This window comes from Zootermopsis nevadensis, unplaced genomic scaffold (genome assembly GCF_977971745.1).
Source record: "Zootermopsis nevadensis isolate Lab colony 2312 unplaced genomic scaffold, Znev_1.0 Znev_ptg000017l, whole genome shotgun sequence".
Taxonomy (NCBI): domain Eukaryota; kingdom Metazoa; phylum Arthropoda; class Insecta; order Blattodea; family Termopsidae; genus Zootermopsis; species Zootermopsis nevadensis.
The window spans coordinates 549,903-574,127 of record NW_028259149.1 but is presented as its reverse complement, the minus strand read 5'-3'; the positions used below and the strand labels follow the sequence as shown (position 1 = coordinate 574,127).

The 24,225-nt window shown below is 40.1% G+C and overlaps 3 protein-coding genes and 1 long non-coding RNA gene across 5 annotated transcripts in view; 2 read left to right on the top strand and 2 right to left on the bottom strand.

Annotated features, from left to right (window-relative positions):
* The window catches only part of LOC110830571 (lipase 3), a 35,594-nt gene extending 31,861 nt beyond the window's left edge, over positions 1–3,733 (bottom strand). For both annotated transcript variants that reach the window (XM_022065663.2, XM_022065662.2), the window contains exon 1: positions 3,698–3,733. The gene's annotated coding sequence lies outside the window, so the exon portion shown is untranslated. The remainder of the gene's footprint in view (positions 1–3,697) is intronic.
* LOC110830570 (histone deacetylase 8) overlaps positions 1–5,364 on the top strand; it is a 45,135-nt gene extending 39,771 nt beyond the window's left edge. The window contains exon 9 of the mRNA XM_022065658.2: positions 5,148–5,364. Within this exon, the coding sequence (XP_021921350.2) occupies positions 5,148–5,260 (113 nt within the window). The 3' untranslated portion in view covers positions 5,261–5,364. The remainder of the gene's footprint in view (positions 1–5,147) is intronic.
* Positions 5,365–8,261: 2,897 nt separating this feature from the next.
* Positions 8,262–19,995, top strand: Rpt3 (26S proteasome regulatory subunit Rpt3). Its single transcript, XM_022065667.2, has 7 exons — positions 8,262–8,417; positions 8,553–8,645; positions 10,998–11,184; positions 14,656–14,802; positions 15,888–16,091; positions 17,596–18,065; positions 18,639–19,995. Exons 1-7 carry the CDS (start codon positions 8,385–8,387, stop codon positions 18,750–18,752), a joined length of 1,248 nt encoding a protein of 415 aa, XP_021921359.1. The 5' UTR covers positions 8,262–8,384; the 3' UTR covers positions 18,753–19,995.
* LOC147873441 (uncharacterized) lies at positions 19,627–22,883 on the bottom strand. The gene is made up of 2 exons (XR_015535425.1): positions 22,393–22,883; positions 19,627–20,744 (listed from the first exon to the last, which is right to left on the bottom strand). It is a non-coding gene; the product is annotated as an uncharacterized LOC147873441 (long non-coding RNA).
* Between the last annotated feature and the right edge of the window lie 1,342 nt (positions 22,884–24,225).

The window sequence follows — 24,225 nt, the reverse complement described above, 5'->3', positions numbered from 1 at the left end:
TATAGTACTGTATTCTAGTATATTATATTTGTAATGTCCATCGAATACTTGTATTTAATGTGTTGTAATATAGACATAAGATAAATAAATGTGACATCAAAGACGATTACGTCATCAGGACAGCCGAGGAAATACCAAATACAAAAATATAGACTAAAGGGCAACAATATTTCTACGGCCACGTTGGTAGTATGTAAAGACGTCACCACTTATTCATACAGGATCATGGGTAATTACGTCATTATTATCTAACCTCACAAATTTGAGCGTTCGTCACGTTGATATAATAGAACATAAGAAATTATGATTTAGGAATTCGGAGCAGTCTCCAGTAACATTGCGGCCATGTTTTCAGTCTCGTTAGTAGTTTGAAAGCGGTAATTTGGAAGACTGAGAAGAATAATGCAGCGCAGTAGTAAAATAAACATTAAGGAAATGTGGTTTGTTAATTTTCTCGTGATCGGTTTAGTGTTGTAGCAGGAGAATTTAATTTAAGTTCTTACGACAATGTGAGGTTATGTTCTGTGAAACTGTGGACACTCACGGACCCATCGTCCATCATGAAATTCGTTGGACGCCGTGAAAACTTGTCACACTGCCAATTTGTCCACTACTAATCCACGTAATAATTTTTTTACAAAATCTGCACTGACGTAAGAGCTAGGGATAGCCAACAGTATGAACAATAAAATAGTTGTGTACGTTTAGAATAAAAGGAAAATTGCCATCGTTGCTGTTAGTCAGAATCTGCTGGTTGTTAACCTGACTGTGACAGCCTAGTAGCTTCAGATATGATCTCTTTGCTTACGTCAGAGCAAAACGTAACAGTCTGGAAACTTTCCGATCGCACCTCGTACAAATCACTAAGTGTCTCTTCTTGTAACATATTCTGTCTTCTACTTAGTAAATGTTTATTATTATTATTATAATTATATTCCATCTGTTCACCACTTTACATGATATTTACTTCTATGTACCCGAGAAAAACCTTGCCCCTGAGGAACATAGTACAGCAGATATTTCTGAAATACATTTTGTTTTTAATACGTGTTACATGTATTATATAGTTTTATTTTTAGAGATGATTACATATTTTACGACAGCGTCTTTCGAATGATGTATGAAGATCCTAAAATGGCGGTTTTCTGAAGTTCCCTGAGGTCGTGTTCGCCCGGGATCTTGGCCAAATATTTTTTAAGTGACTTCGAGACGGTTCCAGTTGCTCCTATAATTATTGGGATTACTTTTGATTTCACTTTCAAAATTCTCTGTATTTCAATGAGAAGGTCCTTGTATTTCAAGATATTCTCCATTTCCTCCTTAATCATTATTATTATTATTATTATCACCATAATTATCATCACGCTCAGAATGAACACTTCACTCTTACTAACATGGATGGAATATTTTCTTCAGTTGTCACATTAACAAGTTCTTTATTCATTTACAAAATAAAGGAGCGGCCATTGTAGTTTCCCCTGCATGTCTGCAAAAAGCGTTACTCAGTCCATCCAAAGGTTAAGAGGCGAGCTTCAGTGGCTTGAAGTGTCGTGTTCACCTTGAACTATACCACCCAACTGTAGTGGAAGGCGAAAGACCGAGTCCACTCACCACACACCTCAATTCGGTCGTGATCTTCCTCAGCACCTCCAAGCAAACATCGAGGTCGTGTGCTGAAATAGGCCACTGCCGCTTCGTTTGAAAAAATTCGTGATAAGTCTTGTGTCTCTTTGAACTTTTGTACCAGATGCAGCGTCATTTTGTTACTTATGGCCCAGAATGTTGATGGAAAAATTAATTTGTTCTTGAGATGATAGAGAACATCATTTAATATATTTTAAATATTTAAATGTTAATTATGGTAATATTTTAATATTTAATAGGAATTTTATTGTGATTAGACTGATAAGATTTAAACAAATAATTTGTTCTGTTACGTCCAGACGAACTACTCTCGTTTCAAAATTATACCTCACTCCACTAACAAGAATCCTTGTTGAAGATCCAACCGCCGTGCCCTAAACTGCCCATTTTAATATTATCATCCCATCTGCGCTTAGATCTCCCAAGTGTCCGTTTTCTTGTATGATTTGAAGTTTACGCGGCGGTGAGTCTGAAGATGGCTAAATACGTTTCAGATGTCCTTGCTGCCTCCTTCTTCAGAGCGATAATTTTTTTACTTCAAATTCATGCTATATGATTTTTCTATCCTTCGAGCATCGTCTATGAGTGAATAGCGTTGTAGCTTCTTATTCGTAAGGTCCCGATTTCAAATCTCATCCCAGTAGGGCTTTTCTGACGGAAATTATTTGTAGTTTTTTCAGTCCCTCTAAATAAATTATGGGAGTATTTTGAAATAGGTGACGACTCCTTCCTACTATATCCTTGCCGATTTATTAAGTATTCATCCGGTAATTCGACTGTTTACAGCCTGAGCTATCGAAAGAGTCGATAAATTCACCAGCTATGAATAAATTTACCACCTCATCTATTTTATTTATTCGCCGTACGCCATCTTTTCTTTTCGGCGAAGTTTGCCAAGTAACAAATACGTCTTGTTTCAGACCGTTCTTGATGGAAAATATTCAGATAAATATTTACGTAAAAGAATTTTGCTACAGGTTTCATTTAAGCACATTTTTATTAGACCCACTAGCTTCTTTGGTATACCAAATTCAATAAGAATATTATATAACACTTCTCTCTTCACAGAGTCATAGGTTTTTTTTTAAATCTATAAATAATTAATGTACGGTCCCACTGACGTCCCATTTTTTATCTAGTATCAGACGAATGCAAAAGATCTGATCAATCGTTGATCTGTTTCGTCTGAACCCACACTGACGATCCCCAATAATTTAATTAACATGTGGAGTTAATCTTGCCAAAAGAATGTTTAATAGAATTTTTTATGAGGTTGAAAATAGAGATATTCCTCTGCAATTACCACACTTAGACATTAAAGACAATAATATCGCACCAACGTCCTTCCAAAATTACATAAGACAACCGGTCACTAACAAATTCCACTCTCTTAACTGCTGCCCTAATTCTGCTATGAACAAAAAAAAAACCTGTCCCTAACTGATGATTGTCATTCCCCTTTCCATAGGAAAAATGTTAAATTGTCCAATGGGATCGCGTCCTCCCCCTCCCATCGTACTTCCTGCACTGTCATTAAATCTAACTTATAATTCTCTAAGTCCCTACTCACTGATTTCAGTGCCTCAACCTTATAGAGACTTCTAATGATCCACATTCCAAATGTCATATCCTTTTTAAATTGTCATGGTCGTGCCAAAGAGTCCTTCCGGTTCCTAGACTTTAAGGTTATGTTTTTCGTAACAATCCTGTTTTTTACTGCGAAAGGTTCTTAGCCTTATTCAATGTTGCATTGAACGGTAAAAAACAAACTTTTCAAATGGAATTAAACTGTATAAAAACAAATTTTGAATTATTTTATTTTTAAACACCTTCAATTCATGTCCACTGTTTAATTTAAAAGACATAATTTTACACTGATACAAAACGACAGGTAAAAATACTTTAATTATTTAGAAGGAGAATGAAAAATCCTTTGGGTCTCAGTTTATCATCAAATTCCGTTTTTACATTTACTCCAGCTTAAAGACCGTCATTAAATAACGTAAAATGAAACACTTGCCAAGTCGTGTTGCGTGTTATATGACGCGCTTACCTGTGGACAAACAGACTCTTCGTTCTTCGTAGTCACTGCAGCATCATTTGATCTGGTGGGGGCCTTTTATACCCATCCTGAGGCTGGTATCACAATTACATACGCACAATCGGAAATGTACGATGTGCGATCGGAAAGTTTCAAGACTGTGTCAATAGAGGGCGAACTGGATGTAGTACGAGCTTCTGCCGCTAGGGGGTGCGGCCTACATTCATAGTGAATCAATGTGCCAGCCGGCATCATCGAATTAGCATTTGTTTCTTAGTTACGGGCGTTTTGGTAGTGCATTACACCGACCCTCCTGCGATTTCGGAATGGCGTGTGCATCAAATTTTGCCAAAGACTCGCCAAAACGGCTACGGAAACCTATGAAATGCTAAAGCAAGCATTTGGGGAGTCTTTGGCAAGATATTCAGGCAGAATCGCAGATGGTGCTTGACAGGCTGACAAAGAAAGATTTCCAGGGATGCTTCCAGGCTTGGCAGCGGCGCAAGGGATCGTTGTGTTCACTCCCAGCGGAACTACTTCGAGGGTGATGGATGAATTTAATACCTGAGATAAGTGTACGGGTTTTTATAGGCGTAGTCTTGAAACTTTCTGATCGCACCTCGTATGACATCTCACTGCATTTATAATGCCACCAACATGTTCTTGAGTTTTCAACATTACATCAAAATCAGTTACATAAACCGCTTGTCCACAGCCCCTAAGAAAGTTGCTACTTTGAACCTCAGTGGTAGCATTCAAACATTACTATATTAGTTTTTAATTGTTGATGGTAAAAACTGACCTACAGATTTCGGAGACTCTGTTAGTGGTCAGTCAAGGATCTCGGTAGAAAATTGTTTGAAAACATTGTTTCATTGCTAGAGCTCAAGTCAGTATTTTGAAAGTACGATCCTGTAATCAGTTTTTATTTTAAAACTTCAAATCACGACGTTAATTACATATAAAACCTGCTTTAACAACCATTTTACGTAAATTTTTAAAACAGAGAGTATTTATGGATTTAGTGTGATTCTAAGAGTAAAGATCGATTATTTTCCGTAACAGAATTAATCGATTTGTGTTTGTAATGGAGACGCGTTGAATTTTGTTTGAAGTATGAACTAAACATTTAAATGTTGTTGAGATGTTGACTGGATATCAGGATTTTCAGAACATAAAAAGTCAGGTTTCGTTTTGAATTCTTAATACTTTGCTATTTAGAATATTTGTTTACATGCGTAAATTATTTTCTGTCTTATTGATCATCGCTCTTGATGGAGGCAGCAGGGACCTCTGAAACGTGTATAAACTTCTACCAGACTACACAGCTCAACAGCCCAGAACACAGCCATCTTAAAAAATATTCAGTGTGAAATTTAGGTGCCATAAGATTAATGTTGTTTGAATTCTTAATTTTGTTGGTTAGAATTCATTTCATTGCCTAGGTTCTTTTTTGTTTCAGGTGCAACAACTGTAAGTGGTCAAATTTCTTTGTCGTCTGGACATTTAGCTCAGATGGCACTGATAGACATATTTTTACACCTTCGTTACGAAATCTGCATTATTAATCGTTGAAGATATTGAACGAAGCACAAATTGAACTTCACACATCAAGAGTCTGTCTGTTCAAAGGTGGAAACCTCTTATATAATAAAGATTGTTGTGTCATCACTAAAATTTATACAGTCCTATACAGTTTCAGGGATTTCTGACTCTGAGGCGGATCGCCCAGTTACTATGAGTCAGTGCAGTATTGAAGGAATCCTGAAACGGTTAATTTTTTAAAAACATTTTATTTATGACAGGTGGATCCTGGGAACATTTTCTGATGGATATGACAGCGCATTCGAATTGTATAAATCTGAAATCCCACGAAAGTTTGAGGTTGGTAAATATTTTCCCACATTAATGTGTTAACCCTATGCGGTCCCTTTTAAATATTACTACTGCCTGGGCTATTTAAATACCACTTACGAGGTGCGATCGGAAAGTTTCCAGACTGCGCGTATAAAAACCCGTACACTTATCTCAGGTATTAAATTCATCCATCACCCTCGAAGTAGTTCCCCTGGGAGTGAACAAAACGATCCCAGCGTCGCTGCCAAGCCTGGAAGCATCCCTGGAAATCTTTCTTTGTCAGCCTGTCAAGCACCATCTGCGATTCTGCCTGAATCTCTTGCCAAAGACTCGCCAAAACGGCTACGGAAACCTATGAAATGCTAAAGCAAGCATTTGGGGAGTCCGCAATGGGTCGTGCACAAACTTTTGTGTGGCATTCACGTTTTAAAAATGGCCGAACCTCTGTCGATGATGACGAGCGATCTGGACGACCATCTTCGAGCACAACACCCGAAAATGTTACGAAGATTCGGCAGGCCATTCATGAAGATCGACGTCGTACCATCAACGACTTGTGCGACATTGTTGGGATAGGCTATGGGACCTGTCAGCTGATTCTAAAGGAAGAACTCCACATGCGACGCATCATGACAACGCGCCAGCGCACACCGCCCTCAAAGTTCGGCAGTTTTTGGCCTCAAACACCATGGCCGTCATCCCGCACCCTCCTTATTCGCCGTGTGACTTCTTCCTCTTCCCAAAGATGAAAATTCAGCTAAAGGGAAGGAGATTTGAGACGATAGAAGAGATTCAGGCAGAATCGCAGATGGTGCTTGACAGGCTGACAAAGAAAGATTTCCAGGGATGCTTCCAGTCTTGGCAGCGGCGCTGGGATCGTTGTGTTCACTCCCAGGGGAACTACTTCGAGGGTGATGGATGAATTTAATACCTGAGATAAGTGTACGGGTTTTTATACGCGCAGTCTGGAAACTTTCCGATCGCACCTCATATTTTACCCTGATCTGGCCTCTACCAGTGACGCAAGTTTCAACTCGTTTGCTTCACTCAGTAGCAGTGGACGAGTATTTTTGTACAGACGTGTTTTTACCCTCGGCCGGAAAATGTCTGACTGCAAACGTGAACAAGGAGTTAACATCAAGTTTCTTGTTAAACTGAAGAAATCGCGACTGAAACTTTTCAATTATGATCCGAAAACCAAGCGACAATCAATACAGTGGAAGACAACATCATCTCCAAGACCAAAAAAAGCACGCATGAGTCGTTCGAAGTTCAAGGCAATGTTGATTATTTTCTTTGATATCAAGGGTATTGTGATAGCAGAGCGGGTATCCAGTGACCAGACGGTAAATCAGCAGTATTACACCCTATCCGCCAGACATCGCTCGCTGCGACGTCTCCCTCTTCCCAAAGATAAAGTCTGTGCTCAAAGGAACACATTCTTTTTCGGTAGATGTGAAAGCAAAATTGCTTTTGAACGTTGGCAGCATTGTATGCAGCAGTGTGTCAACTCAGAAGGGAACTATTTTGAAGGCGATCGTAGTTGATTTTCTGAATTTGTTAAATAAAAACAGTTCAAAGAAGAAGGCTTGAATGATAAGCTAGCCTCAGTTTGACTCCAGATCACGTATAAAATTCGTAAAATACGTGGCGGACTCAGTCTGACATCTGACCCTCAAAAGGTTAAACCCAGTAGTGACTATGTGACCCTCCTGCTTTCAATAGTCATTTTCACACGAGGAATGAATAAAGGGAGAAGGTAAAATATGCATGAAACATAAAAAGTTAATTATACTTAAGAGATGTATGTTTGCAAATCTGAATTGCTTCTACCTTGAAACTACGGATTGTCAAGGTAATGACTTTACATTTCTTAGCGAACACAGGGTTGTCGAGCCAGTGATGATGACGATGACGATGGCGAAATTTGCTGCTCATGTGTTATCCCAGATGGCATTAAGTATTATTATCTGCTATTGTTTTTTTATAAATAAATCAGTAGAACTGTTAATACGTTGGTTGGCTGTGTTCAGGTTCAGACATATTCGCGCTGGCTTCTAATTACGGAGACCTATGTTCAGTCCCGTATGAATTCAACTGAAGAAAGTAGCCCTGAAGAAGGTTCTTCTTCGAGTTCAAAGGTAGACGCTTCATCTCTTGACTCTGGGCTTTGTGAGTGTGGCAGTAACAATCTTTCTTTCATACCCGGAATCGGGATAGCTCAGTATTGATGCTGACTGTGGTCAATATTCTGTTGGAGCAGGTATAAGACGGCCTAAGCCTGAAGGCACTAAGTGATCTCCACCTCGTGCTGAGGACAACGATGAGTGGAGCTGTGTTACCTCTATCTTCATCGATGAAGCTCAAGGCAAATGTTCCTTTACCACGGGTTTTGATGTTCATTTATTATTTATTTAAAATCATGTATTATTTTATAACGAACATGATATTTCTGTAATGCGTTAATTTCTTATCTTCCCTGAGCCAAATGGTCGTATATAAAAGGGGTTGATTTCGAAGTAACTTTTACTCACCGCGGCTCAATAAATCAATAAACGTTTGCGCTGAAGGCTCTGAACATGTGAACGGAAGATACCATTTCTGTGATTCCATACTACACCCTTGGTCATTTATATGTACTTTTCCATCCACGGCTTATAGTAAACTTCTTATTTCCCTGACTGAATCTGTGTATGTGAGTCTTATAATCTCTGACATCACTGCTACCAACAGTAGAACACGTACTCAGGAGAACCACGTACGTTGGGTTGGTCACATATCAACGAATGACTAGCTGATTGTGGACGGTTTAGTGTTGAAGTTTCATACAAAGTAAAGTAAAATGGAAGAAATAGGAATTATATTACCTGATAAGGTATTCGGACGAATATTAAGAAAGAGTATTATTTTAATGAGACGTAGCACCATAAACGAATACATTATTTAGTGTAATGATCACATTCATTGGTCTTGACACATAACCAAAATCAACTTTGAACTTGCTTTACAGGAGGAGAATAGTCAGGATTCCAAGCCGATTTCAGGGCCTATAATTGGTGCAGGTGAAGAGTTAGACGTAGAAGATCTTTATACAAAATACAAGGTAGGCCTGTAATGTGTCACTGATAAGAATATCCCTGCTTTTGGCAATTAAGCATCCATAAGCTTCTCAGAAAGGCACTTGTACCATGGAGTTAAATTTTATACACATGCTTTGTACTGTGAAGTGATAACTTTACTGTGTGACTTGGCAGGGAAATGTGCCTTCAGTATCGATTTACTTGAACTTCTCATGAACTTATGCCACTAATGTGCACTGTGTAACCATTAACTTGTCTTGAGTGTTTTTCTGCTGCATTTTAAACAGTTTACAAAGCCCAACCAAAGTATCTGAATACTATCTTAAAACACAGTATTATGGTTGTATTTGTTAATATATTATTTTCTGTAACCATCAACACATCTAATTGTCAGTTGACACTAATTTATTGGTAACATGTTTTGACATCACCCTATCATCTGGTGAGACTTCATCATAAAAGTGATGTAGTGCACCAACCTTTTAACATCGTTAAAACTACTCAAAGTGAAACTATTTACGTTACATATTTGTGATGAAAGCTGGAATAGAAAATCACACTGTGATGTTTGCGTCAGCTGACAATTAGTTGTGGTGATGGTTACAATATATAATATACAGTAGAGTCCCAATTATCTGACCTTCAGTTATTGTACATTTCATTTTGTCCAATGTGCTGCGTTAGAATGCTCCGTTTTATCAACAGTTAACTGTGCATTGAACTCCAGCTTCTCATGTAGAGAAATCATCTCCTGGCTATTTGACGCCATGTGGGCTGGGCTGAGTTGGTGGATCAGTTTACCATTTCTCAAATTCCTAACTTTGTGTCCAGTCTAAACCAATGCTTTTTGTGGATGACAGATACTATTATTTTATATCCAGAAATTGTGACTGTTTCCAAATTTGCGTGAACGATGTTATTGCTAGCTTGAACAGATGGATTAAAGCCAATAAACTCACATTAAATTTTGACAAAAATGTCGTGAGTTTTTGTACTACCAACAAAAATTGTGTTAATCGATGTATAGGTTATCGAGATAAAACAACTGAAGAAGTTTCATTTATTCATTTAAGAAGTTTTAAAAATATCTGCATATTGAAACAACTCTGCAGGTTGCAGGTGATATATTGCTTCTTATTGTTCTAAGCACAGTATTAGTATATTAGTGACAATTATTTTATCATCTTACAATAACTTTAAACAGTTTACATGAAACTAAGTAAAAGAAATCAAAGCTGTCCCACTGTACACCATGTAGGCACTTGGGGGAAGAAAAGGTTTAGCTCCAACTCATTCTCAGCCTCAGCATTGGCGAGTAGTAGTTGGCATGAAGCTCCGGCCATGCTTTACCTCCAAGAAAGAACCCGTGTTCCCATTGGATAGGAGGCTGGGTGGACCCCAGAGCCAGTCTGCGTTTGCAGCGATTTATTTCTTGATTCTGTGTTTGCTTCTTGCCTGAATGTAGAAAACTGATCTGGAGTAAAGTGGTTTTGGTGTCTTTTGTTTTCTATTATTATTATTATTAAGTGTTCTGTCTTACGACAGGTCCATTGCTCTGCCCAAAAAGAGCTCTCCAGTTGTCCCTATTCTCGGCTTCTCGCTTTAATTCCTGGAACGTCATCTTCTTTCCTTGTTTAAGGTCGTCGGTTAGCTGTATCAATCTTCTTCCTAGTCCTCTCTTTCCTTCAACCTGGCCTTCGGTGATATCACTCATTAATCCATTCCTTCTCATAATATGTCCCAGCCAGTTGGCTTTCCTTCGTGTAATCTTTGCTCGTTGACTCTCCTCAATACTTCTTCGTTGGTCACTCGATCCGTCCACCTGATCTTCTCTATTCTTCTCCAACACCACATTTCGAAACTCTCCAGGTATTTCTGTTCCTTCTTCCTGAGTGTCCAAGTCTCTGCTCCATACAGCGCGACACTCCATACGTAACACTTGACTAGTTTCTTCTTCATCTCCAAGCCCAACTTGCTAGTGAGAAGTATCCTCTTCTTGACGAAAGCTGCCTTGGCCATGGCTATCCTCGCTTTTACTTCCTTGGTGCATAGAGCGTCCGTCGTGACTATGCTTCCCAAGTACTTGAAATGCTCCACATTCTCCAGCTGTTGGTTTCCAATTACAACGTTCAATGGTTCTGCTCTCGGTGCTATCCTCATTACCTTTTCTATTATTGGGTGTTATTTTGATTTCTAAAGTTTTGCGTGTATGTTGTTGTACTGTACACGCATCACTTACTGGGCTGCCTACGTCACAAGTACTTATTGAACTCTTGCATACGGTGGAAAATAATGTACATTAATTACAAACTGTTTATTTGGAAGACTGCGTAAGTTTCTTGATCCAGAATGAGGCAGCCGATATGTGTTAACAGAAATTGCAGCGGCAGCTTGAGTTCCTTGCAGTTCAGGAGGAGTACATCAAGGATGAGCAGCGTAACCTGAAGAAGGAGTACCTCCACGCACAGGAGGAGGTGAAGCGCATCCAGAGCGTTCCTCTCGTCATAGGGCAGTTCCTGGAAGCTGTCGACCAGAATACTGGCATTGTAGGCAGCACAACAGGTATGTCGGAAATGAGTGCACCTTCAGCTGGGTCGAATGATTTTTCTGCCCCCCTTCTAGAACAGGTCGGCAACCTGCATGTGGTCTGTCGCGTGATTTGCAAATTAGCCAGTGCAAGAAAGGCAAACATTTTCTGCCATTAAGGGACGTACACTATTTAAGTTTAAGAGCAGACGGTCACAACAGGAAATGTTTGAATGAAACAAAGATGTTTTTGATATAGGCCTATAAAGTTAGAATTACGTTCTGATCCTGAGGTGCACTGTTCTTTTGTTCGTACCAAATAAAAAAAACAGTATGAAAAATAACCAAATAATTGAAGTTTGTAAAATTAATAGTGACTTGAAACCAAAACTGTTCGAAAGCCAACAACTGTTGTTTTTACAACAAACTCGTCTGTTTGGAGAAATATGCGAGCTGTCCTTGACATTATTAATTATTTCCGCAGCCTTTACCAAAGATATGAATGGCCACTGTGGCCCACAGTAATGAAAATGTTGCCAGTCCTTTTTTGTAGAACGGGTTCTCAACCCTTCTCACTGGCGTACCACTAATTCTAATTTAACACATTAAATGTACCACTAACCAAATGCGTTCAGGGAAAATTATTTATGTTAATATTATCTTTTGATTTTCTTACTTACTTCGCGTACCACCAGTGGTACGCGTACCATGGGTTGAGAAACGCTGTTCTAGAACATGATAGCTAGCAGTGAGTTAACTTTAGATGTGGTTGTAAGACTTGAGGTTCTCACAGCGGTGAGTATGAAGATTTCCGTCTTCTGGGTTGTTGCGCTGTGTAGTCTGGTCGATGTTAACCAACGTTTCAGAGGTCATACTGCCTCCATCATCAGAGTATGAAGATTTCTGTCTTCTGGGTTGTTGCGCTGTGTAGTCTGGTCGATGTTAACCAACGTTTCGGAGGTCATACTGCCTCCGTCATCAGGGCGATGAGTATGAAGATTTCTGTCTTCTGGGTTGTTAACCGACGTTTCAGAGGTCATACTGCCTCCATCATCAGGGCGATGAGTATGAAGATTTCTGTCTTCTGGGTTGTTGCGCTGTGTAGTCTGGTCGATGTTAACCAACGTTTCGGAGGTCATACTGCCTCCGTCATCAGGGCGATGAGTATGAAGATTTCTGTCTTCTGGGTTGTTAACCGACGTTTCAGAGGTCATACTGCCTCCATCATCAGGGCGATGAGTATGAAGATTTCCGTCTTCTGGGTTGTTGCGCTGTGTAGTCTGGTCGATGTTAACCAACGTTTCAGAGGTCATACTGCCTCCATCATCAGAGTATGAAGATTTCTGTCTTCTGGGTTGTTGCGCTGTGTAGTCTGGTCGATGTTAACCAACGTTTCGGAGGTCATACTGCCTCCGTTATCAGGGCGATGAGTATGAAGATTTCTGTCTTCTGGGTTGTTGCGCTGTGTAGTCTGGTCGATGTTAACCAACGTTTCAGAGGTCATACTGCCTCCGTCATCAGAGTATGAAGATTTCCATCTTCTGGGTTGTTGTGCTGTGTAGTCTGGTCGATGTTAACCAACGTTTCAGAGGTCATACTGCCTCCGTCATCAGGGCACACAGCGCAACAACCCAGAAGACGGAAATCTTTAGATGTGGTTACTGATTATTTCTGATGATGCCATGTTCTTTATGACAGGCCATTACCCCTACCCATTCCTTTTCCAGCATTTCACGTACAGTGAATCCAGCTTCTTAATAAAGTTGCCATTTGCCGCTGTCATTGATTTGATTTTGATTTGTGCAGTTTGGAGAAAGTGTTACTGATGATGGAGCCAGAATGTTTCATGAAACAATTCTTGTTTTCTCACATGATTTTTTTTTATTGTTTTATGTTTCGTGTCTTTGTGTGTTGATTGATAATGACGAGCTTTTGGAAAATTCTGCGAGTCTCGTTATGTTCTAAATAGACAGAAAGAACAAAAGTTGGCAGACTGACTGTTAAACATTTGAAGCAGAAGCTCGTCTAAACAATATTTAATAATTCAGTCTGTACCACAAAGAAAACACAACTCTTCACCATTACAAAGCTCAGCTGGTTTTACCGCTATTTAAGGAAATAGTCGCTGTTGACGTTGAGAATCATATGAGATACATAAATAAAGAGGTAAGAATTAATTGTTGCTGAAGCACATGGGACAAACACCATTTGTCTGAAGAATTAGACATCTCTGAAATTATGTTGTACATTATGTACAATTAATAAATTGAAAAAAAGCAGAGTTGTTGGGTTACCAGAGATTTAATTAAACCTTTATTCGCAATGTATCACAGCTTCAGTGTTCTCGTATGATAAAGGTTAAGATTCTTTTAGGTCGATTGATAATATTCAAGTACATTTAAAACATTAATATAGTAAATAAAATAATAAGTGCCCTTTTTTTTTAGCTAAACAACAACAGTTATTTACATATTTTATTGTTTTGTTCAGAGAAAACATACATCTGTGCTGAATAGCTGAATCACGTTTAATTTATGTGAAAAATACGTAGTGAGAATTAGACAGTTTGAAGGAATGTGTTCATGAAACGAGCATTATGTACAATTTTATATAACATGCTTGGATAAGTGTGTGGTGTATTACAGGTGGGCTTTTTCCGCAACAGTTGTGTGTTTTTGGCAATGCAAATTAATGACGTGGCTCAGAATTCTATTTTAACGTGAACTTTTTTGTGTATGTTAATCACCCGATTTTATTACATTTGTGGTTTCGGTGTTGAGAAATGTAAGAATGGAATTTTTGTCATTGTTGACAAATCTCATGGAATTCTGTGACTGAAAATCAAGTTTACCGTAAATTCTAGTACAGATCTTACATACCTCATTTGATGAAAATACAGGCAATATCGCATGTAAGATTTTTACCTGTTACATATGACACTAAATTATCATAAGCTATTTACTAATTACATTCAAAGTTGTGGAGGAGCCAGAGTAGCGCAGTCGGTATAGCGACTCACTACAAAAGTAACGACTGGGGATCGATCCCCGACAGGCAGAGGATTTTTCCTATAGCCTCAGCATCCAGACCAGCTCTGGGGCACACCCAGCCTCCTGTCCAGTGGGTACCGGGGTCCTTTCCCGAGGGTAAAGCACAATCAGGGCGTGACACTGACTGCTCACCCCTATCTAGTGCTGAGGTTAAGAACGAGTAGGAGCTGTAACGCCTCTCCCCTGAATTGCCTACATGGTGTATACCAGGATAGATTTACATTTACGTATTGTGCGTGTGTATGCAGCTATTCCGTAATCATGTGAATACCTCCAAGAATTATGTTTCTTCAAAATCTCCGAAGTACAAGTGTGATGACATGAAATTTTTTTTTATAAATCTGTGTGGAGCCTGGCAGAGACGACCAAAGGTGACAGCTTTTGAACTTTGCTCACCAGAGCTGAGTTTCTTTGTCAGTGATAAATGCTCTTACATTTGATGTTATGTACGTTGCAGGTTCAAACTATTACGTGCGGATATTGTCCACTATAGACCGGGAGCTGCTGAAGCCTTCAGCCAGCGTGGCTCTGCACAAGCACAGTAACGCTCTCGTCGACGTGCTACCGCCTGAAGCCGACTCGTCAATATCCATGTTGCAAGCCGGTGAGTGCAAGTTATGTGGGTGAACTGTGTTTCTTAAATGATCCTCTAGCTGAACTTCGGAGAATAGTGGTTAGCATTCTTGTTTTTTATTTTTTGATGCCCTGAATTCATATCTTCTGGTAATTGTGACTGATAATGTACATTGCTTTCCTGAATTTATTTAGGAAACTGCCGAGATAATACTGTAAAGTCTTATGCTCACAACCTTCACAGTCCAAGATTTATAATTATTTTTAAACTACATAAATAATGTATTTAACAAACTGTTATTGAAAACAGAAACCAGGTTCTTGTAATATCAAATCTAAAACATCTTGACGATGGTGAAGAGTCAGTTGAATAAAAATTTACTTAGATATTATCCATCGTCTATTAATAAAACGTAAAAAACGTAAATCCAAGGTGGGCATCGAGTTTCAAGTTAATATTCATGTGTATTTATTCCCACCTTTTGTGAGTCTTTGTTTTATTTGGCTTTTTCGTGTTTAATGAATTTTGTTTCTACTATTTTATTCTTTTACGTCCCACGGATGGATGGTGTGGTAATGCCTTTTTATTCTGGGACTTTCACTTTTTAATTTGTCCGGAGATAGGGATTAGCTCTATCTAGTGGGCCCAACTGAGTAGGAACCTGAAGACGGAGATAGAGTCCCATCTCCGAAACGTCGTTTTACGTTTTATTACTAGACGATGGATAATATCCAAGTAAATTTTTATTCAATTGTCAGGTTCTTGTTAGTTCAGCAAACATGGCACCAACCCAGTTAGTTCATATGCTGATGTTTCTGATTTGTGTTCAGGAGGCAAATGGCTCAAATCTTGACGAGGATGCCACCTATTCTGACTTTAGAGCTTCCCCCCTCTCTCTTACAGTGTTGTAAAGGAACATGGTTCAGATTTGAGATTTTGCAGGTGGTGAATATTTTGATAATGGTCTTCTGGATTGTAATGAATACCCTCGAAGGTGGTTACCTGTATCTTTGGAGGAATGGCTCCCCTCCATGTACAGAATGTATCCTGAAGTGGAGGCAGTAGGTTCCTGTGAAGTCTTGAGGAGCTGATGTCACCTGTTTTGTGTGGTTCAGATGAGAAGCCGGATGTTCAGTATTCAGATATTGGTGGGATGGACATGCAGAAGCAAGAGATCCGAGAAGCCGTCGAACTGCCCTTGACCCATTTTGAACTGTACAAGCAGATTGGTATTGACCCACCACGTGGAGTGCTTATGTATGGCCCCCCTGGCTGTGGCAAGACCATGCTGGCCAAGGCGGTGGCCCACCACACAACGGGTAAGGTTCTGAAAACTTTGATTCACTCTAAAATGTAAAAATATCTCACTGTGTAATTTTGAGTCTTAAAGAGATGTCAGTAAGTGTATTCACTGCGCAGAGAGATCGTAAATTGTTACAAATGGGTGCTTGGGTAGCTCAAAATGGATTTGTAGCTTTTTTTTACTGTAGTTTATTTGTAATGCCACGGTGGTCTAGCAGTTAGAACTCTGGTCTTGTAATCCTGGGGTCTCGGGTTCGATTCCCGGCGGTGCCCGAATTTATAACTTGTGTTGGGCAAGGCCGTGGTCTAGGCATCACGGAGTTTTCCTCCGTGACATCCCAACAATTACTCCATTCACACACAGAAGAAGGCAATGGCAAACCACTTCTGGATCATCTGCCAAGAACGTATATGAACAGGTCCCAGTCCGAGAAAAGGATGAAAGGATCCTGTTCATATGGACCTGTCGTCAGACAGAACACTAAATAATAATAATAGTTTATTTGTACCAAATTTTGCTGAAATGGGACCACTATTTCAGCTGAATTTTTCATCATATTCTGTTTGGTAGCAGTGATAGATCACTGTCATTCAGAATCAAATTTTGCTGACTGATTTTAGGGCAAACATATTTGATCTAAATTCTGTCACATGTTTAATCAGAGCCAACTTTTATTACGTAGACATGAAGCTGACAGACGAGCAATTTCTTCCGACTCTGTAAAACATTAAGCAGTAAAAAAGTAAAGCGTCCCACTAATGCCATGTAGGCGCATCGGGGGAGTGGAGGTATAGCTCCTACTCTTTCTTGACCTCGACACTACATGGGGGTGAGTGGTCAGCATCACGCCCTGGCCGTGCTTTACCCCCAGGAAAGGATCCCGGTACCCATTGGACAGGAGGCTGGGTGGGCCCCAGAGCCGGTCTGGACGCAGAGGCTAGAGGAAAAATCCTCTGCTCCTGTCGGGGATCGAACCCCGGTCGTCCAGCCCGTAGCTAGTCACTATACTGAACTATACTATACTATAAGCAGTGCAAAATATAATATGTTCGGTTTGACCCCGGTACAGTGCGCCTTTATATACTGTCACATTTTTATTGTGCTAATTAAATCCTGTATGTCTTCATAGGTAATTAGTGTGGTTAAGTGCCACATCCGCTAGCCGCCATCTACCAACTTCTGAGGCAATATAAATGTACCGCTAAGCATTATAAGAAGTCCAGTATAGTGTGGGAAAGCGAAGGCGAGGGGACATGTCTTAATCCTTGAGATTACAGTTTCTCATGGCAGCGAGCGTGACCAAGGGTTATAGGACCATGTAAACTGGTAGACGTTTATCGACATTTCAGAGGTGCTTGTTGCCTCTGAAGTTTTAATAAATATCTACCATACCTCATGGTACTGCAACCCAGAAGACAAAAAACTTGTTATTTTAATCCTGCATGTTATTTATATTCTGAGGAGACTGTTCACGTCACAGAAGTTGAAAACTGAATCATTTGATTCTTCCTGTGCTGCAGCCGCGTTCATCCGAGTGGTGGGATCAGAATTCGTGCAGAAGTACCTTGGTGAGGGGCCCCGTATGGTGCGGGACGTCTTTCGATTAGCCAAAGAGAACTCGCCAGCCATCATATTTATCGACGAGATCGATGCCATCGCCACGAAGCGCTTTGATGCCCAGACCGGTGCAGACAGGGAGGTTCAGCGAATCTTGCTAGAGCTTCTGAACCAGATGGATGGATTTGATCAAACCACGAATGTGAAAGTGATCATGGCTACCAACCGTGCAGACACTCTCGACCCGGCTCTACTTCGGCCCGGGCGATTGGACCGTAAGATCGAATTCCCGTTACCAGACAGGCGACAGAAGAGACTTGTATTCTCTACAATTACATCAAGAATGAACCTCAGTGAGGAAGTGGATCTAGAAGATTATGTGGCGCGTCCTGATCGCATCTCCGGTGCAGATATCAATGCCATCTGCCAGGAGGTGGGTAACAATATAAATAATTGATATACTTGTAAGTCCTGCTTGGTAATGTACCTGCATATTGTAGTCAGTACTTCTGGAAGTGCCAGTAGGTTAATTTGAATGATACGCCTGTTCTGTTTAGACTGTAAATCTTTGGTAAGACGAGGCCCGACAGAGTTGGCTGACATGCTTAGAGTTTACTCAGCTGCTAATGTTGTATATGCTCTGACAATTAACTGGATTTATTCTGTAAAATTACATATGTAGTGATTAACCACTGTAACAGAAATATGTGACGTTGTGTTCCATTAACTCATTAGGGAATTATACATAAATTATGATAGAAATTTGTTGGATCTTCCAAGTGTGCTCTCAGTTCTGCCTCTGAAATTTGAATGTTTGATAATAATGGGCTGAAACTGTTGAAGGCCTTCGAAACTTTTCCAGTTTTTGGTGTCAGAATGGTTGCCTGGCGAAAAAGGTGTTTGGTGTTACCAGTTCTGTTCTGCACATTCAGCTGCCTGGCAGCATAGTGCAAAAGTGCAGGTGGAAGGGCACTTTTTGAACTGTCGTCTGTTCTCGTCGTTGCAGGCCGGAATGCACGCCGTCCGCGAAAACCGATACATCGTCCTTGCGAAGGACTTCGAGAAGGGCTACAAGAACAACATCAAGAAGGACGAGTCGGAGCACGAATTCTACAAGTGAATTGTTTTAATCTGTGTGGCTTTGTAGTTACTAATAAAAAGAAAAGATGGACCTTTTGCTTTCATCTTTATGCGGTGCGTTCATTGATGAAGTTGAGCCCGACTGTCACGTCTTGGCTCCCGTCAGGAACTGCTGTAAAGAAGGTAAGCTGATTTTATTGTTTCCGTCAAGTGATGCTTGAGTCATATTCAGAAAACCTTGTAGTCCTTGGCAGCGAGTCATGTAGTTCCAGCCAGGAAGTGACAGTTGTGTTCAACATATAAGTGAATGAACGCACTCTGCAAGTGGCGTCAAAGGGCAAGTGCAGAAATGCATCTTGGTGGTCACTTACTTTCATCCCTACAAACAGAACACGTATTCATATTGAGTTAACATTGAGAATTTTGTTGCACCTTGTATAACAGTAGGCTTCCAAAGGATTCATGATGATTTTTGTGTTCTCTTTTTCCGTTCTTACTTGCACACAGGCAGATGGGTCAGAAATGTTCCTTCAGTTATCCTGACGTTTTGATTTTGTGGGTTCAGACGTGGTGAAATCATTCAGTCGAAGATGACTGTTCTGAAATATTGCACCATGTAGTGTGATAAGAGTTTACTGATGTTTCAGAGGTGCTTGCTGCCTTTATCATCAGGGTGATCACTCTTTGCCCTCATTTTGGAGGCAGCAGGCACCTCTGAAATGTACGTAAACTTCTACTAGACTACGCCACGTGCAAGATCCCAGAAGACGGTCGTTACTCGCTGCCATGAAAACCTGAAATCTCAACTCATTCAGTAAAAGTTTTCAAAATTCTTAAAAGTTTCCGCTACTGTATGTAATTAAATTTACTTACCAGTCACAGTGCTGTTCATGTACATGGCACAAAAACATAAATTCATGGGTTTTGTAACATCTTTAATAGAATTAAGTACTACTGACATCTACATATATAATATATCGTTCTAACTAAAACCATTATTAAAATTCACGATTAACTTCAGTTTTGGCCAATTTTGTCTGCTGGTTTGCATGGATCTTCAACATTTAACTGTATTTTAAGTTACAGATTAACACATTGAAGATTAAAGTAATTCCCCAGTAATCGTAGGATAACGTTCATTTCTTATTTGTATCTTTCAGTTCTGTAGCTGAGTCTTCAGATTGTCATATTTTTATTGCTCAAAGAAACTCATGTTAAAACAATTGTGAAGTTGGCAGTTGTTGATTATGTGATTTTTATAATTAAATAAGCTTGGAAAAACATTCTCCGGTATGCTTTATCTACGGTCTTTGCCTCCTCCGCTTTGGTTTGGCATTCATTAGTGGTTCCTTTGGCCACGTCTTAAAAGACTGGTTTCTTGTTGTTTCGTCTTCTGCGATTTCAATCACCGGTAAGTTCTGGTACAGGCTTATTGCTCCTATGGTCTGTTCTTCTTCATCCTGTGGCTCTACAACCAATGTCGGTCTTCGCTGCCTCCTTTCGGATGTTTTCCTAATCTTTTAAGTGTGCATCTCTGAGTAGTGAGTGACCAGCCCACTGCCTCCGCACAATTTCTACTCAATCCTGATTATGTCTGCCAGAGCCATCTAGTAGAGAATCAGGAGATATGTGGCTGAGAAATGGCTGCTGAATTTTGCTTACAAAACATCTCGTTTATGCTCGTAAGTTTCTTTTACGTGCCGTAAATCAACGACATGGGACTGCCAGCTTTACTCGCCCTCCGAAGGAAGTTGTACTACAGATTTTTATCACCCTTATAAATCCATTGACCTCAGCCAAGTTTGAACCCACGGACCTTGGGTCTGTAGCAAGCAAAGTATCCACTAGTTCACCAAGGGTGATGCCCCTATGGTCGGAAGCTAAGATTAAGCTGAAAGCCTCCTTCCTTGACATCATCCCATCAATGAGTGTTGCAAATGAGGCCACGAATGTTTAAGACCAACACTAGAGGAATTTACTGCAGCGAAGCATGAAGGTTATAAATTATTCAAGAATACTTCCAAATAAGTGTCTGTGAACATCAAGACCAAATAGAAATAAGGTCCATGATTAAATTATGAAAAGTTGGAGAAAAAACTTCACTTTCCAAAATTGTAAAGGTTAGATTATACAAGACATTAAAATTACCAGCTGTTTTGTGTGGGTGTGAAACAGAGTGGTCAGGAAATGATTTGAATCTTGAAGAATAAAGTTGTAAATGAGAAATTTGTAATATTATACAATAAGGAACACTGTGATGTATGCAGGTTATCGAGTGCAGGTCATTCAGTTGAGGAAGAAACTTAACAGCACTAAGTAGCAGGTAGGCTGGTTTCATGTGGTCCACATCTGTTTGCGTCTCAGTCTTTGTTTCTTTCGGTCGCAAATAAGTTTTCATTTTAGCAGCAAGTGCTAATAGTGCCATCTTTCATTGGGGAAAAACCAGGTTTATTTATAAATTACCAGAATCATGAGTACGCAAAAAAAGCTCTTTCTACTGCATCCAGGTCTTAGGTTTTTATTCATGGTGGTGTAACTCTGCTTGCATTTTCATGTAGAGTGTCTTTCATCTTCTTGAAGAAGGTCACATTCATACTAACTGCTTTTTTTTACATTGACATAAGACTGATTCTTCACATTATCATATTGTTTTCTTGCCATCTGTACTAAACTACAGCCCCTGAACTCCACTTGCTTTAACAAGATTTTTACCCTTCCATAGACAGCAAAATTTAATGTCATAATGAATACCTGTTTTTAACCACCACTTGAAAGAGGCACAGGGTTACAATTGTAGGCTATGGTCGCTGAATTGGAAAGTACAAGACACTCCTGCCATCTAGATAATCATTTGGTTAAATCAGCACAAGATGACTTTTACTTCTTGGATCTGTTTGCTATAACAAAACAGAATAAATCCAATTCCACTGTTTCTCACAGAAAAACACATGAAGCTAATTTAATATTATATTTACCCATGCTAATAGAGGAAAACAGATGTATTTTGACTTTTTTCCCCAAGAGGTGTAAAAAACAGTATAGTTTCTCACAACACATCTAATTTTGAAAAAAAAATTAATTAAACTCATTTCTCCCCACCAAAGAATTTTTTATACCCAGAATTTTGACATTGGATTTGGAATAGATGGTCCAATATGTGATAACCAAAACAACCAATCAATATTATATCTGTATAATTGGGGAATTAGAACTTAACTGATCCAGTCTGGCTACAAGCAACTCCAGTTGTCCCTTCAGACACACTGAATTAAGTATGGACTGACACTGAACATGTTTGTCCAGCGTAAATGGCACCTAGGGTACTGAATATTTATTTTGTTATATGTGCTGTCAGTGGGTCAGGCAACACAGTGGCAAGTAATAGGATGATAAATGAATTGGAAGGTTAGGTTGGCAATTAACTTCAGTGTGAAAGGAAATCGTTTAAGAAAACAGGATAGCCAATCTCCGGGCCAAGTTTTTCTGAATACATAGCAGGAGCGCTGGGCACGAAAAAGGTACATTTATATATATAATATCACTAAATTAATAGTGTCTTTTTTGAAAAGATTCGTTTTCCATTTAAGTCAGTCATTTGGTTAAATACAATACTTCAAAATATGGTTACTTTTTGAATGACTATATAACACATTGTATTGTATGGTTGGTTCGTCACTTACCGAATTGTTTGACATCTCAAAGAGTATTTGTACCTAAAGAGGAATGAATTGGTTCCTGAAGTGTAGAAAATCACATGTTGAGGGACTTTATGTGTAATTCAAAGATGCACCACTTACAGAAGTGACAGCTTACAGGTCTACCAAAAATCTTATGTTGTAAGACCACGGAAGTAAGCCGGTTGGAAAACATAACCCTGAATTGTAAGATGATAATAGAATTACGCAATGTAGCACGCAGTGGCTGTCTTTTCTTGTAGCCATGACGAAACTGTTGTGTACGCAATAACCTAACCTTACTAGGAAATAATTAAATTAACGTCAGAGGCCGCGGAAATCTACAGACAGCTGACTTTGTATAAACAGACCGCATATGTAAACAGTATTAGACCCAGCCTCGCTGATGAGTGGTTGGCAACCCTGCTCCATATTTGGTGGGTCTTGGGTTCAGGTATTGGCCTGGAGACTGTCAGTCGTGTTTGGGAGTGTTTTTGCGTTTCTGTCCACGTTAATACAAGAGCCGTAAATTAAAATAGAGAGGAGTAATTTCTTTCCAAATCATTCAATGAACTCGTTCATAATCCCATTATTCGAATGCCAACAGCTTCTTTAAAAAGAAGTTTGGAAAAGTGTACTCTTAGGAGTATTCTGTTATTCCTAAGGTGTTCTTCACGCAAGTCAGTATTGCTATAATGTGATCCCTGACCAACAATGCACTTAGATCATTCTTACAGTAATGTCGAAACTGCGATGACGGAATCGCAGGGGGTACGAGGGGAGAAGTAGCCGAGGGGTAAGAACCCCCGGACGAACAAGACTACGGGCCATGCCTCAACGAAGCAAGCGTCCTGGGGAAGTGCTTGGGCTGCAATGACCCACGGGGTAAATGACCCTGATTTTAAGTACATATTAGGGGCATTACCTGGTGGTGTTTCAAATGGACCTTAGTCCCCTAAAGTGACGCTTCGGATAACCTAACCTGAGTTTGTTAAGCTAAAGCCGGCGAATACGAGGCCAAGAAACAACAAGGAGAACATTTACAACTAACTAACTAGACGGCTTAGGGAACCCGAAGGTTCATCACCGAACTAACCAAAGCCCTCCACCGGACCAACAAAATCCAGTCTCCTTCAACTCCTATCTCCCATAGATCCCGCCTGAGATTATCCTCCCATCTATGTCTAGGTCTCTCCAGCGGTCTCTTTCCCTCAGGCTTCCCAGATAGTGGACCCAACCGAAGGTTCATCACCGAAACAACCAAAGCCCTCCACCGGACCAACAAAATCCAGTCTCCTTCAACTCCTATCTCCCATAGATCCCGCCTGAGATTATCCTCCCATCTATGTCTAGGTCTCTCCAGCGGTCTCTTTCCCTCAGGCTTCCCAGATAGTGGACCCAACCGAAGGTTCATCACCGAAACAACCAAAGCCCTCCACCGGACCAACAAAATCCAGTCTCCTTCAACTCCTATCTCCCATAGATCCCGCCTGAGATTATCCTCCCATCTATGTCTAGGTCTCTCCAGCGGTCTCTTTCCCTCAGGCTTCCCAGATAGTGGACCCAACCGAAGGTTCATCACCGAAACAACCAAAGCCCTCCACCGGACCAACAAAATCCAGTCTCCTTCAACTCCTATCTCCCATAGATCCCGCCTGAGATTATCCTCCCATCTATGTCTAGGTCTCTCCAGCGGTCTCTTTCCCTCAGGCTTCCCAGATAGTGGACCCAACCGAAGGTTCATCACCGAAACAACCAAAGCCCTCCACCGGACCAACAAAATCCAGTCTCCTTCAACTCCTATCTCCCATAGATCCCGCCTGAGATTATCCTCCCATC

Excerpts from the sequence above, each read along its gene's own strand:
- Rpt3 (XM_022065667.2), top strand. The coding sequence starts at position 8,385 with ATGGAAGAAATAGGAATTATATTACCTGATAAG. Across the intron at positions 8,646-10,997 it reads ATCTTTATACAAAATACAAG|AAATTGCAGCGGCAGCTTGA; the intron begins GTAGGCCTGTAA and ends ATGTGTTAACAG. Across the intron at positions 18,066-18,638 it reads TCAATGCCATCTGCCAGGAG|GCCGGAATGCACGCCGTCCG; the intron begins GTGGGTAACAAT and ends TCGTCGTTGCAG.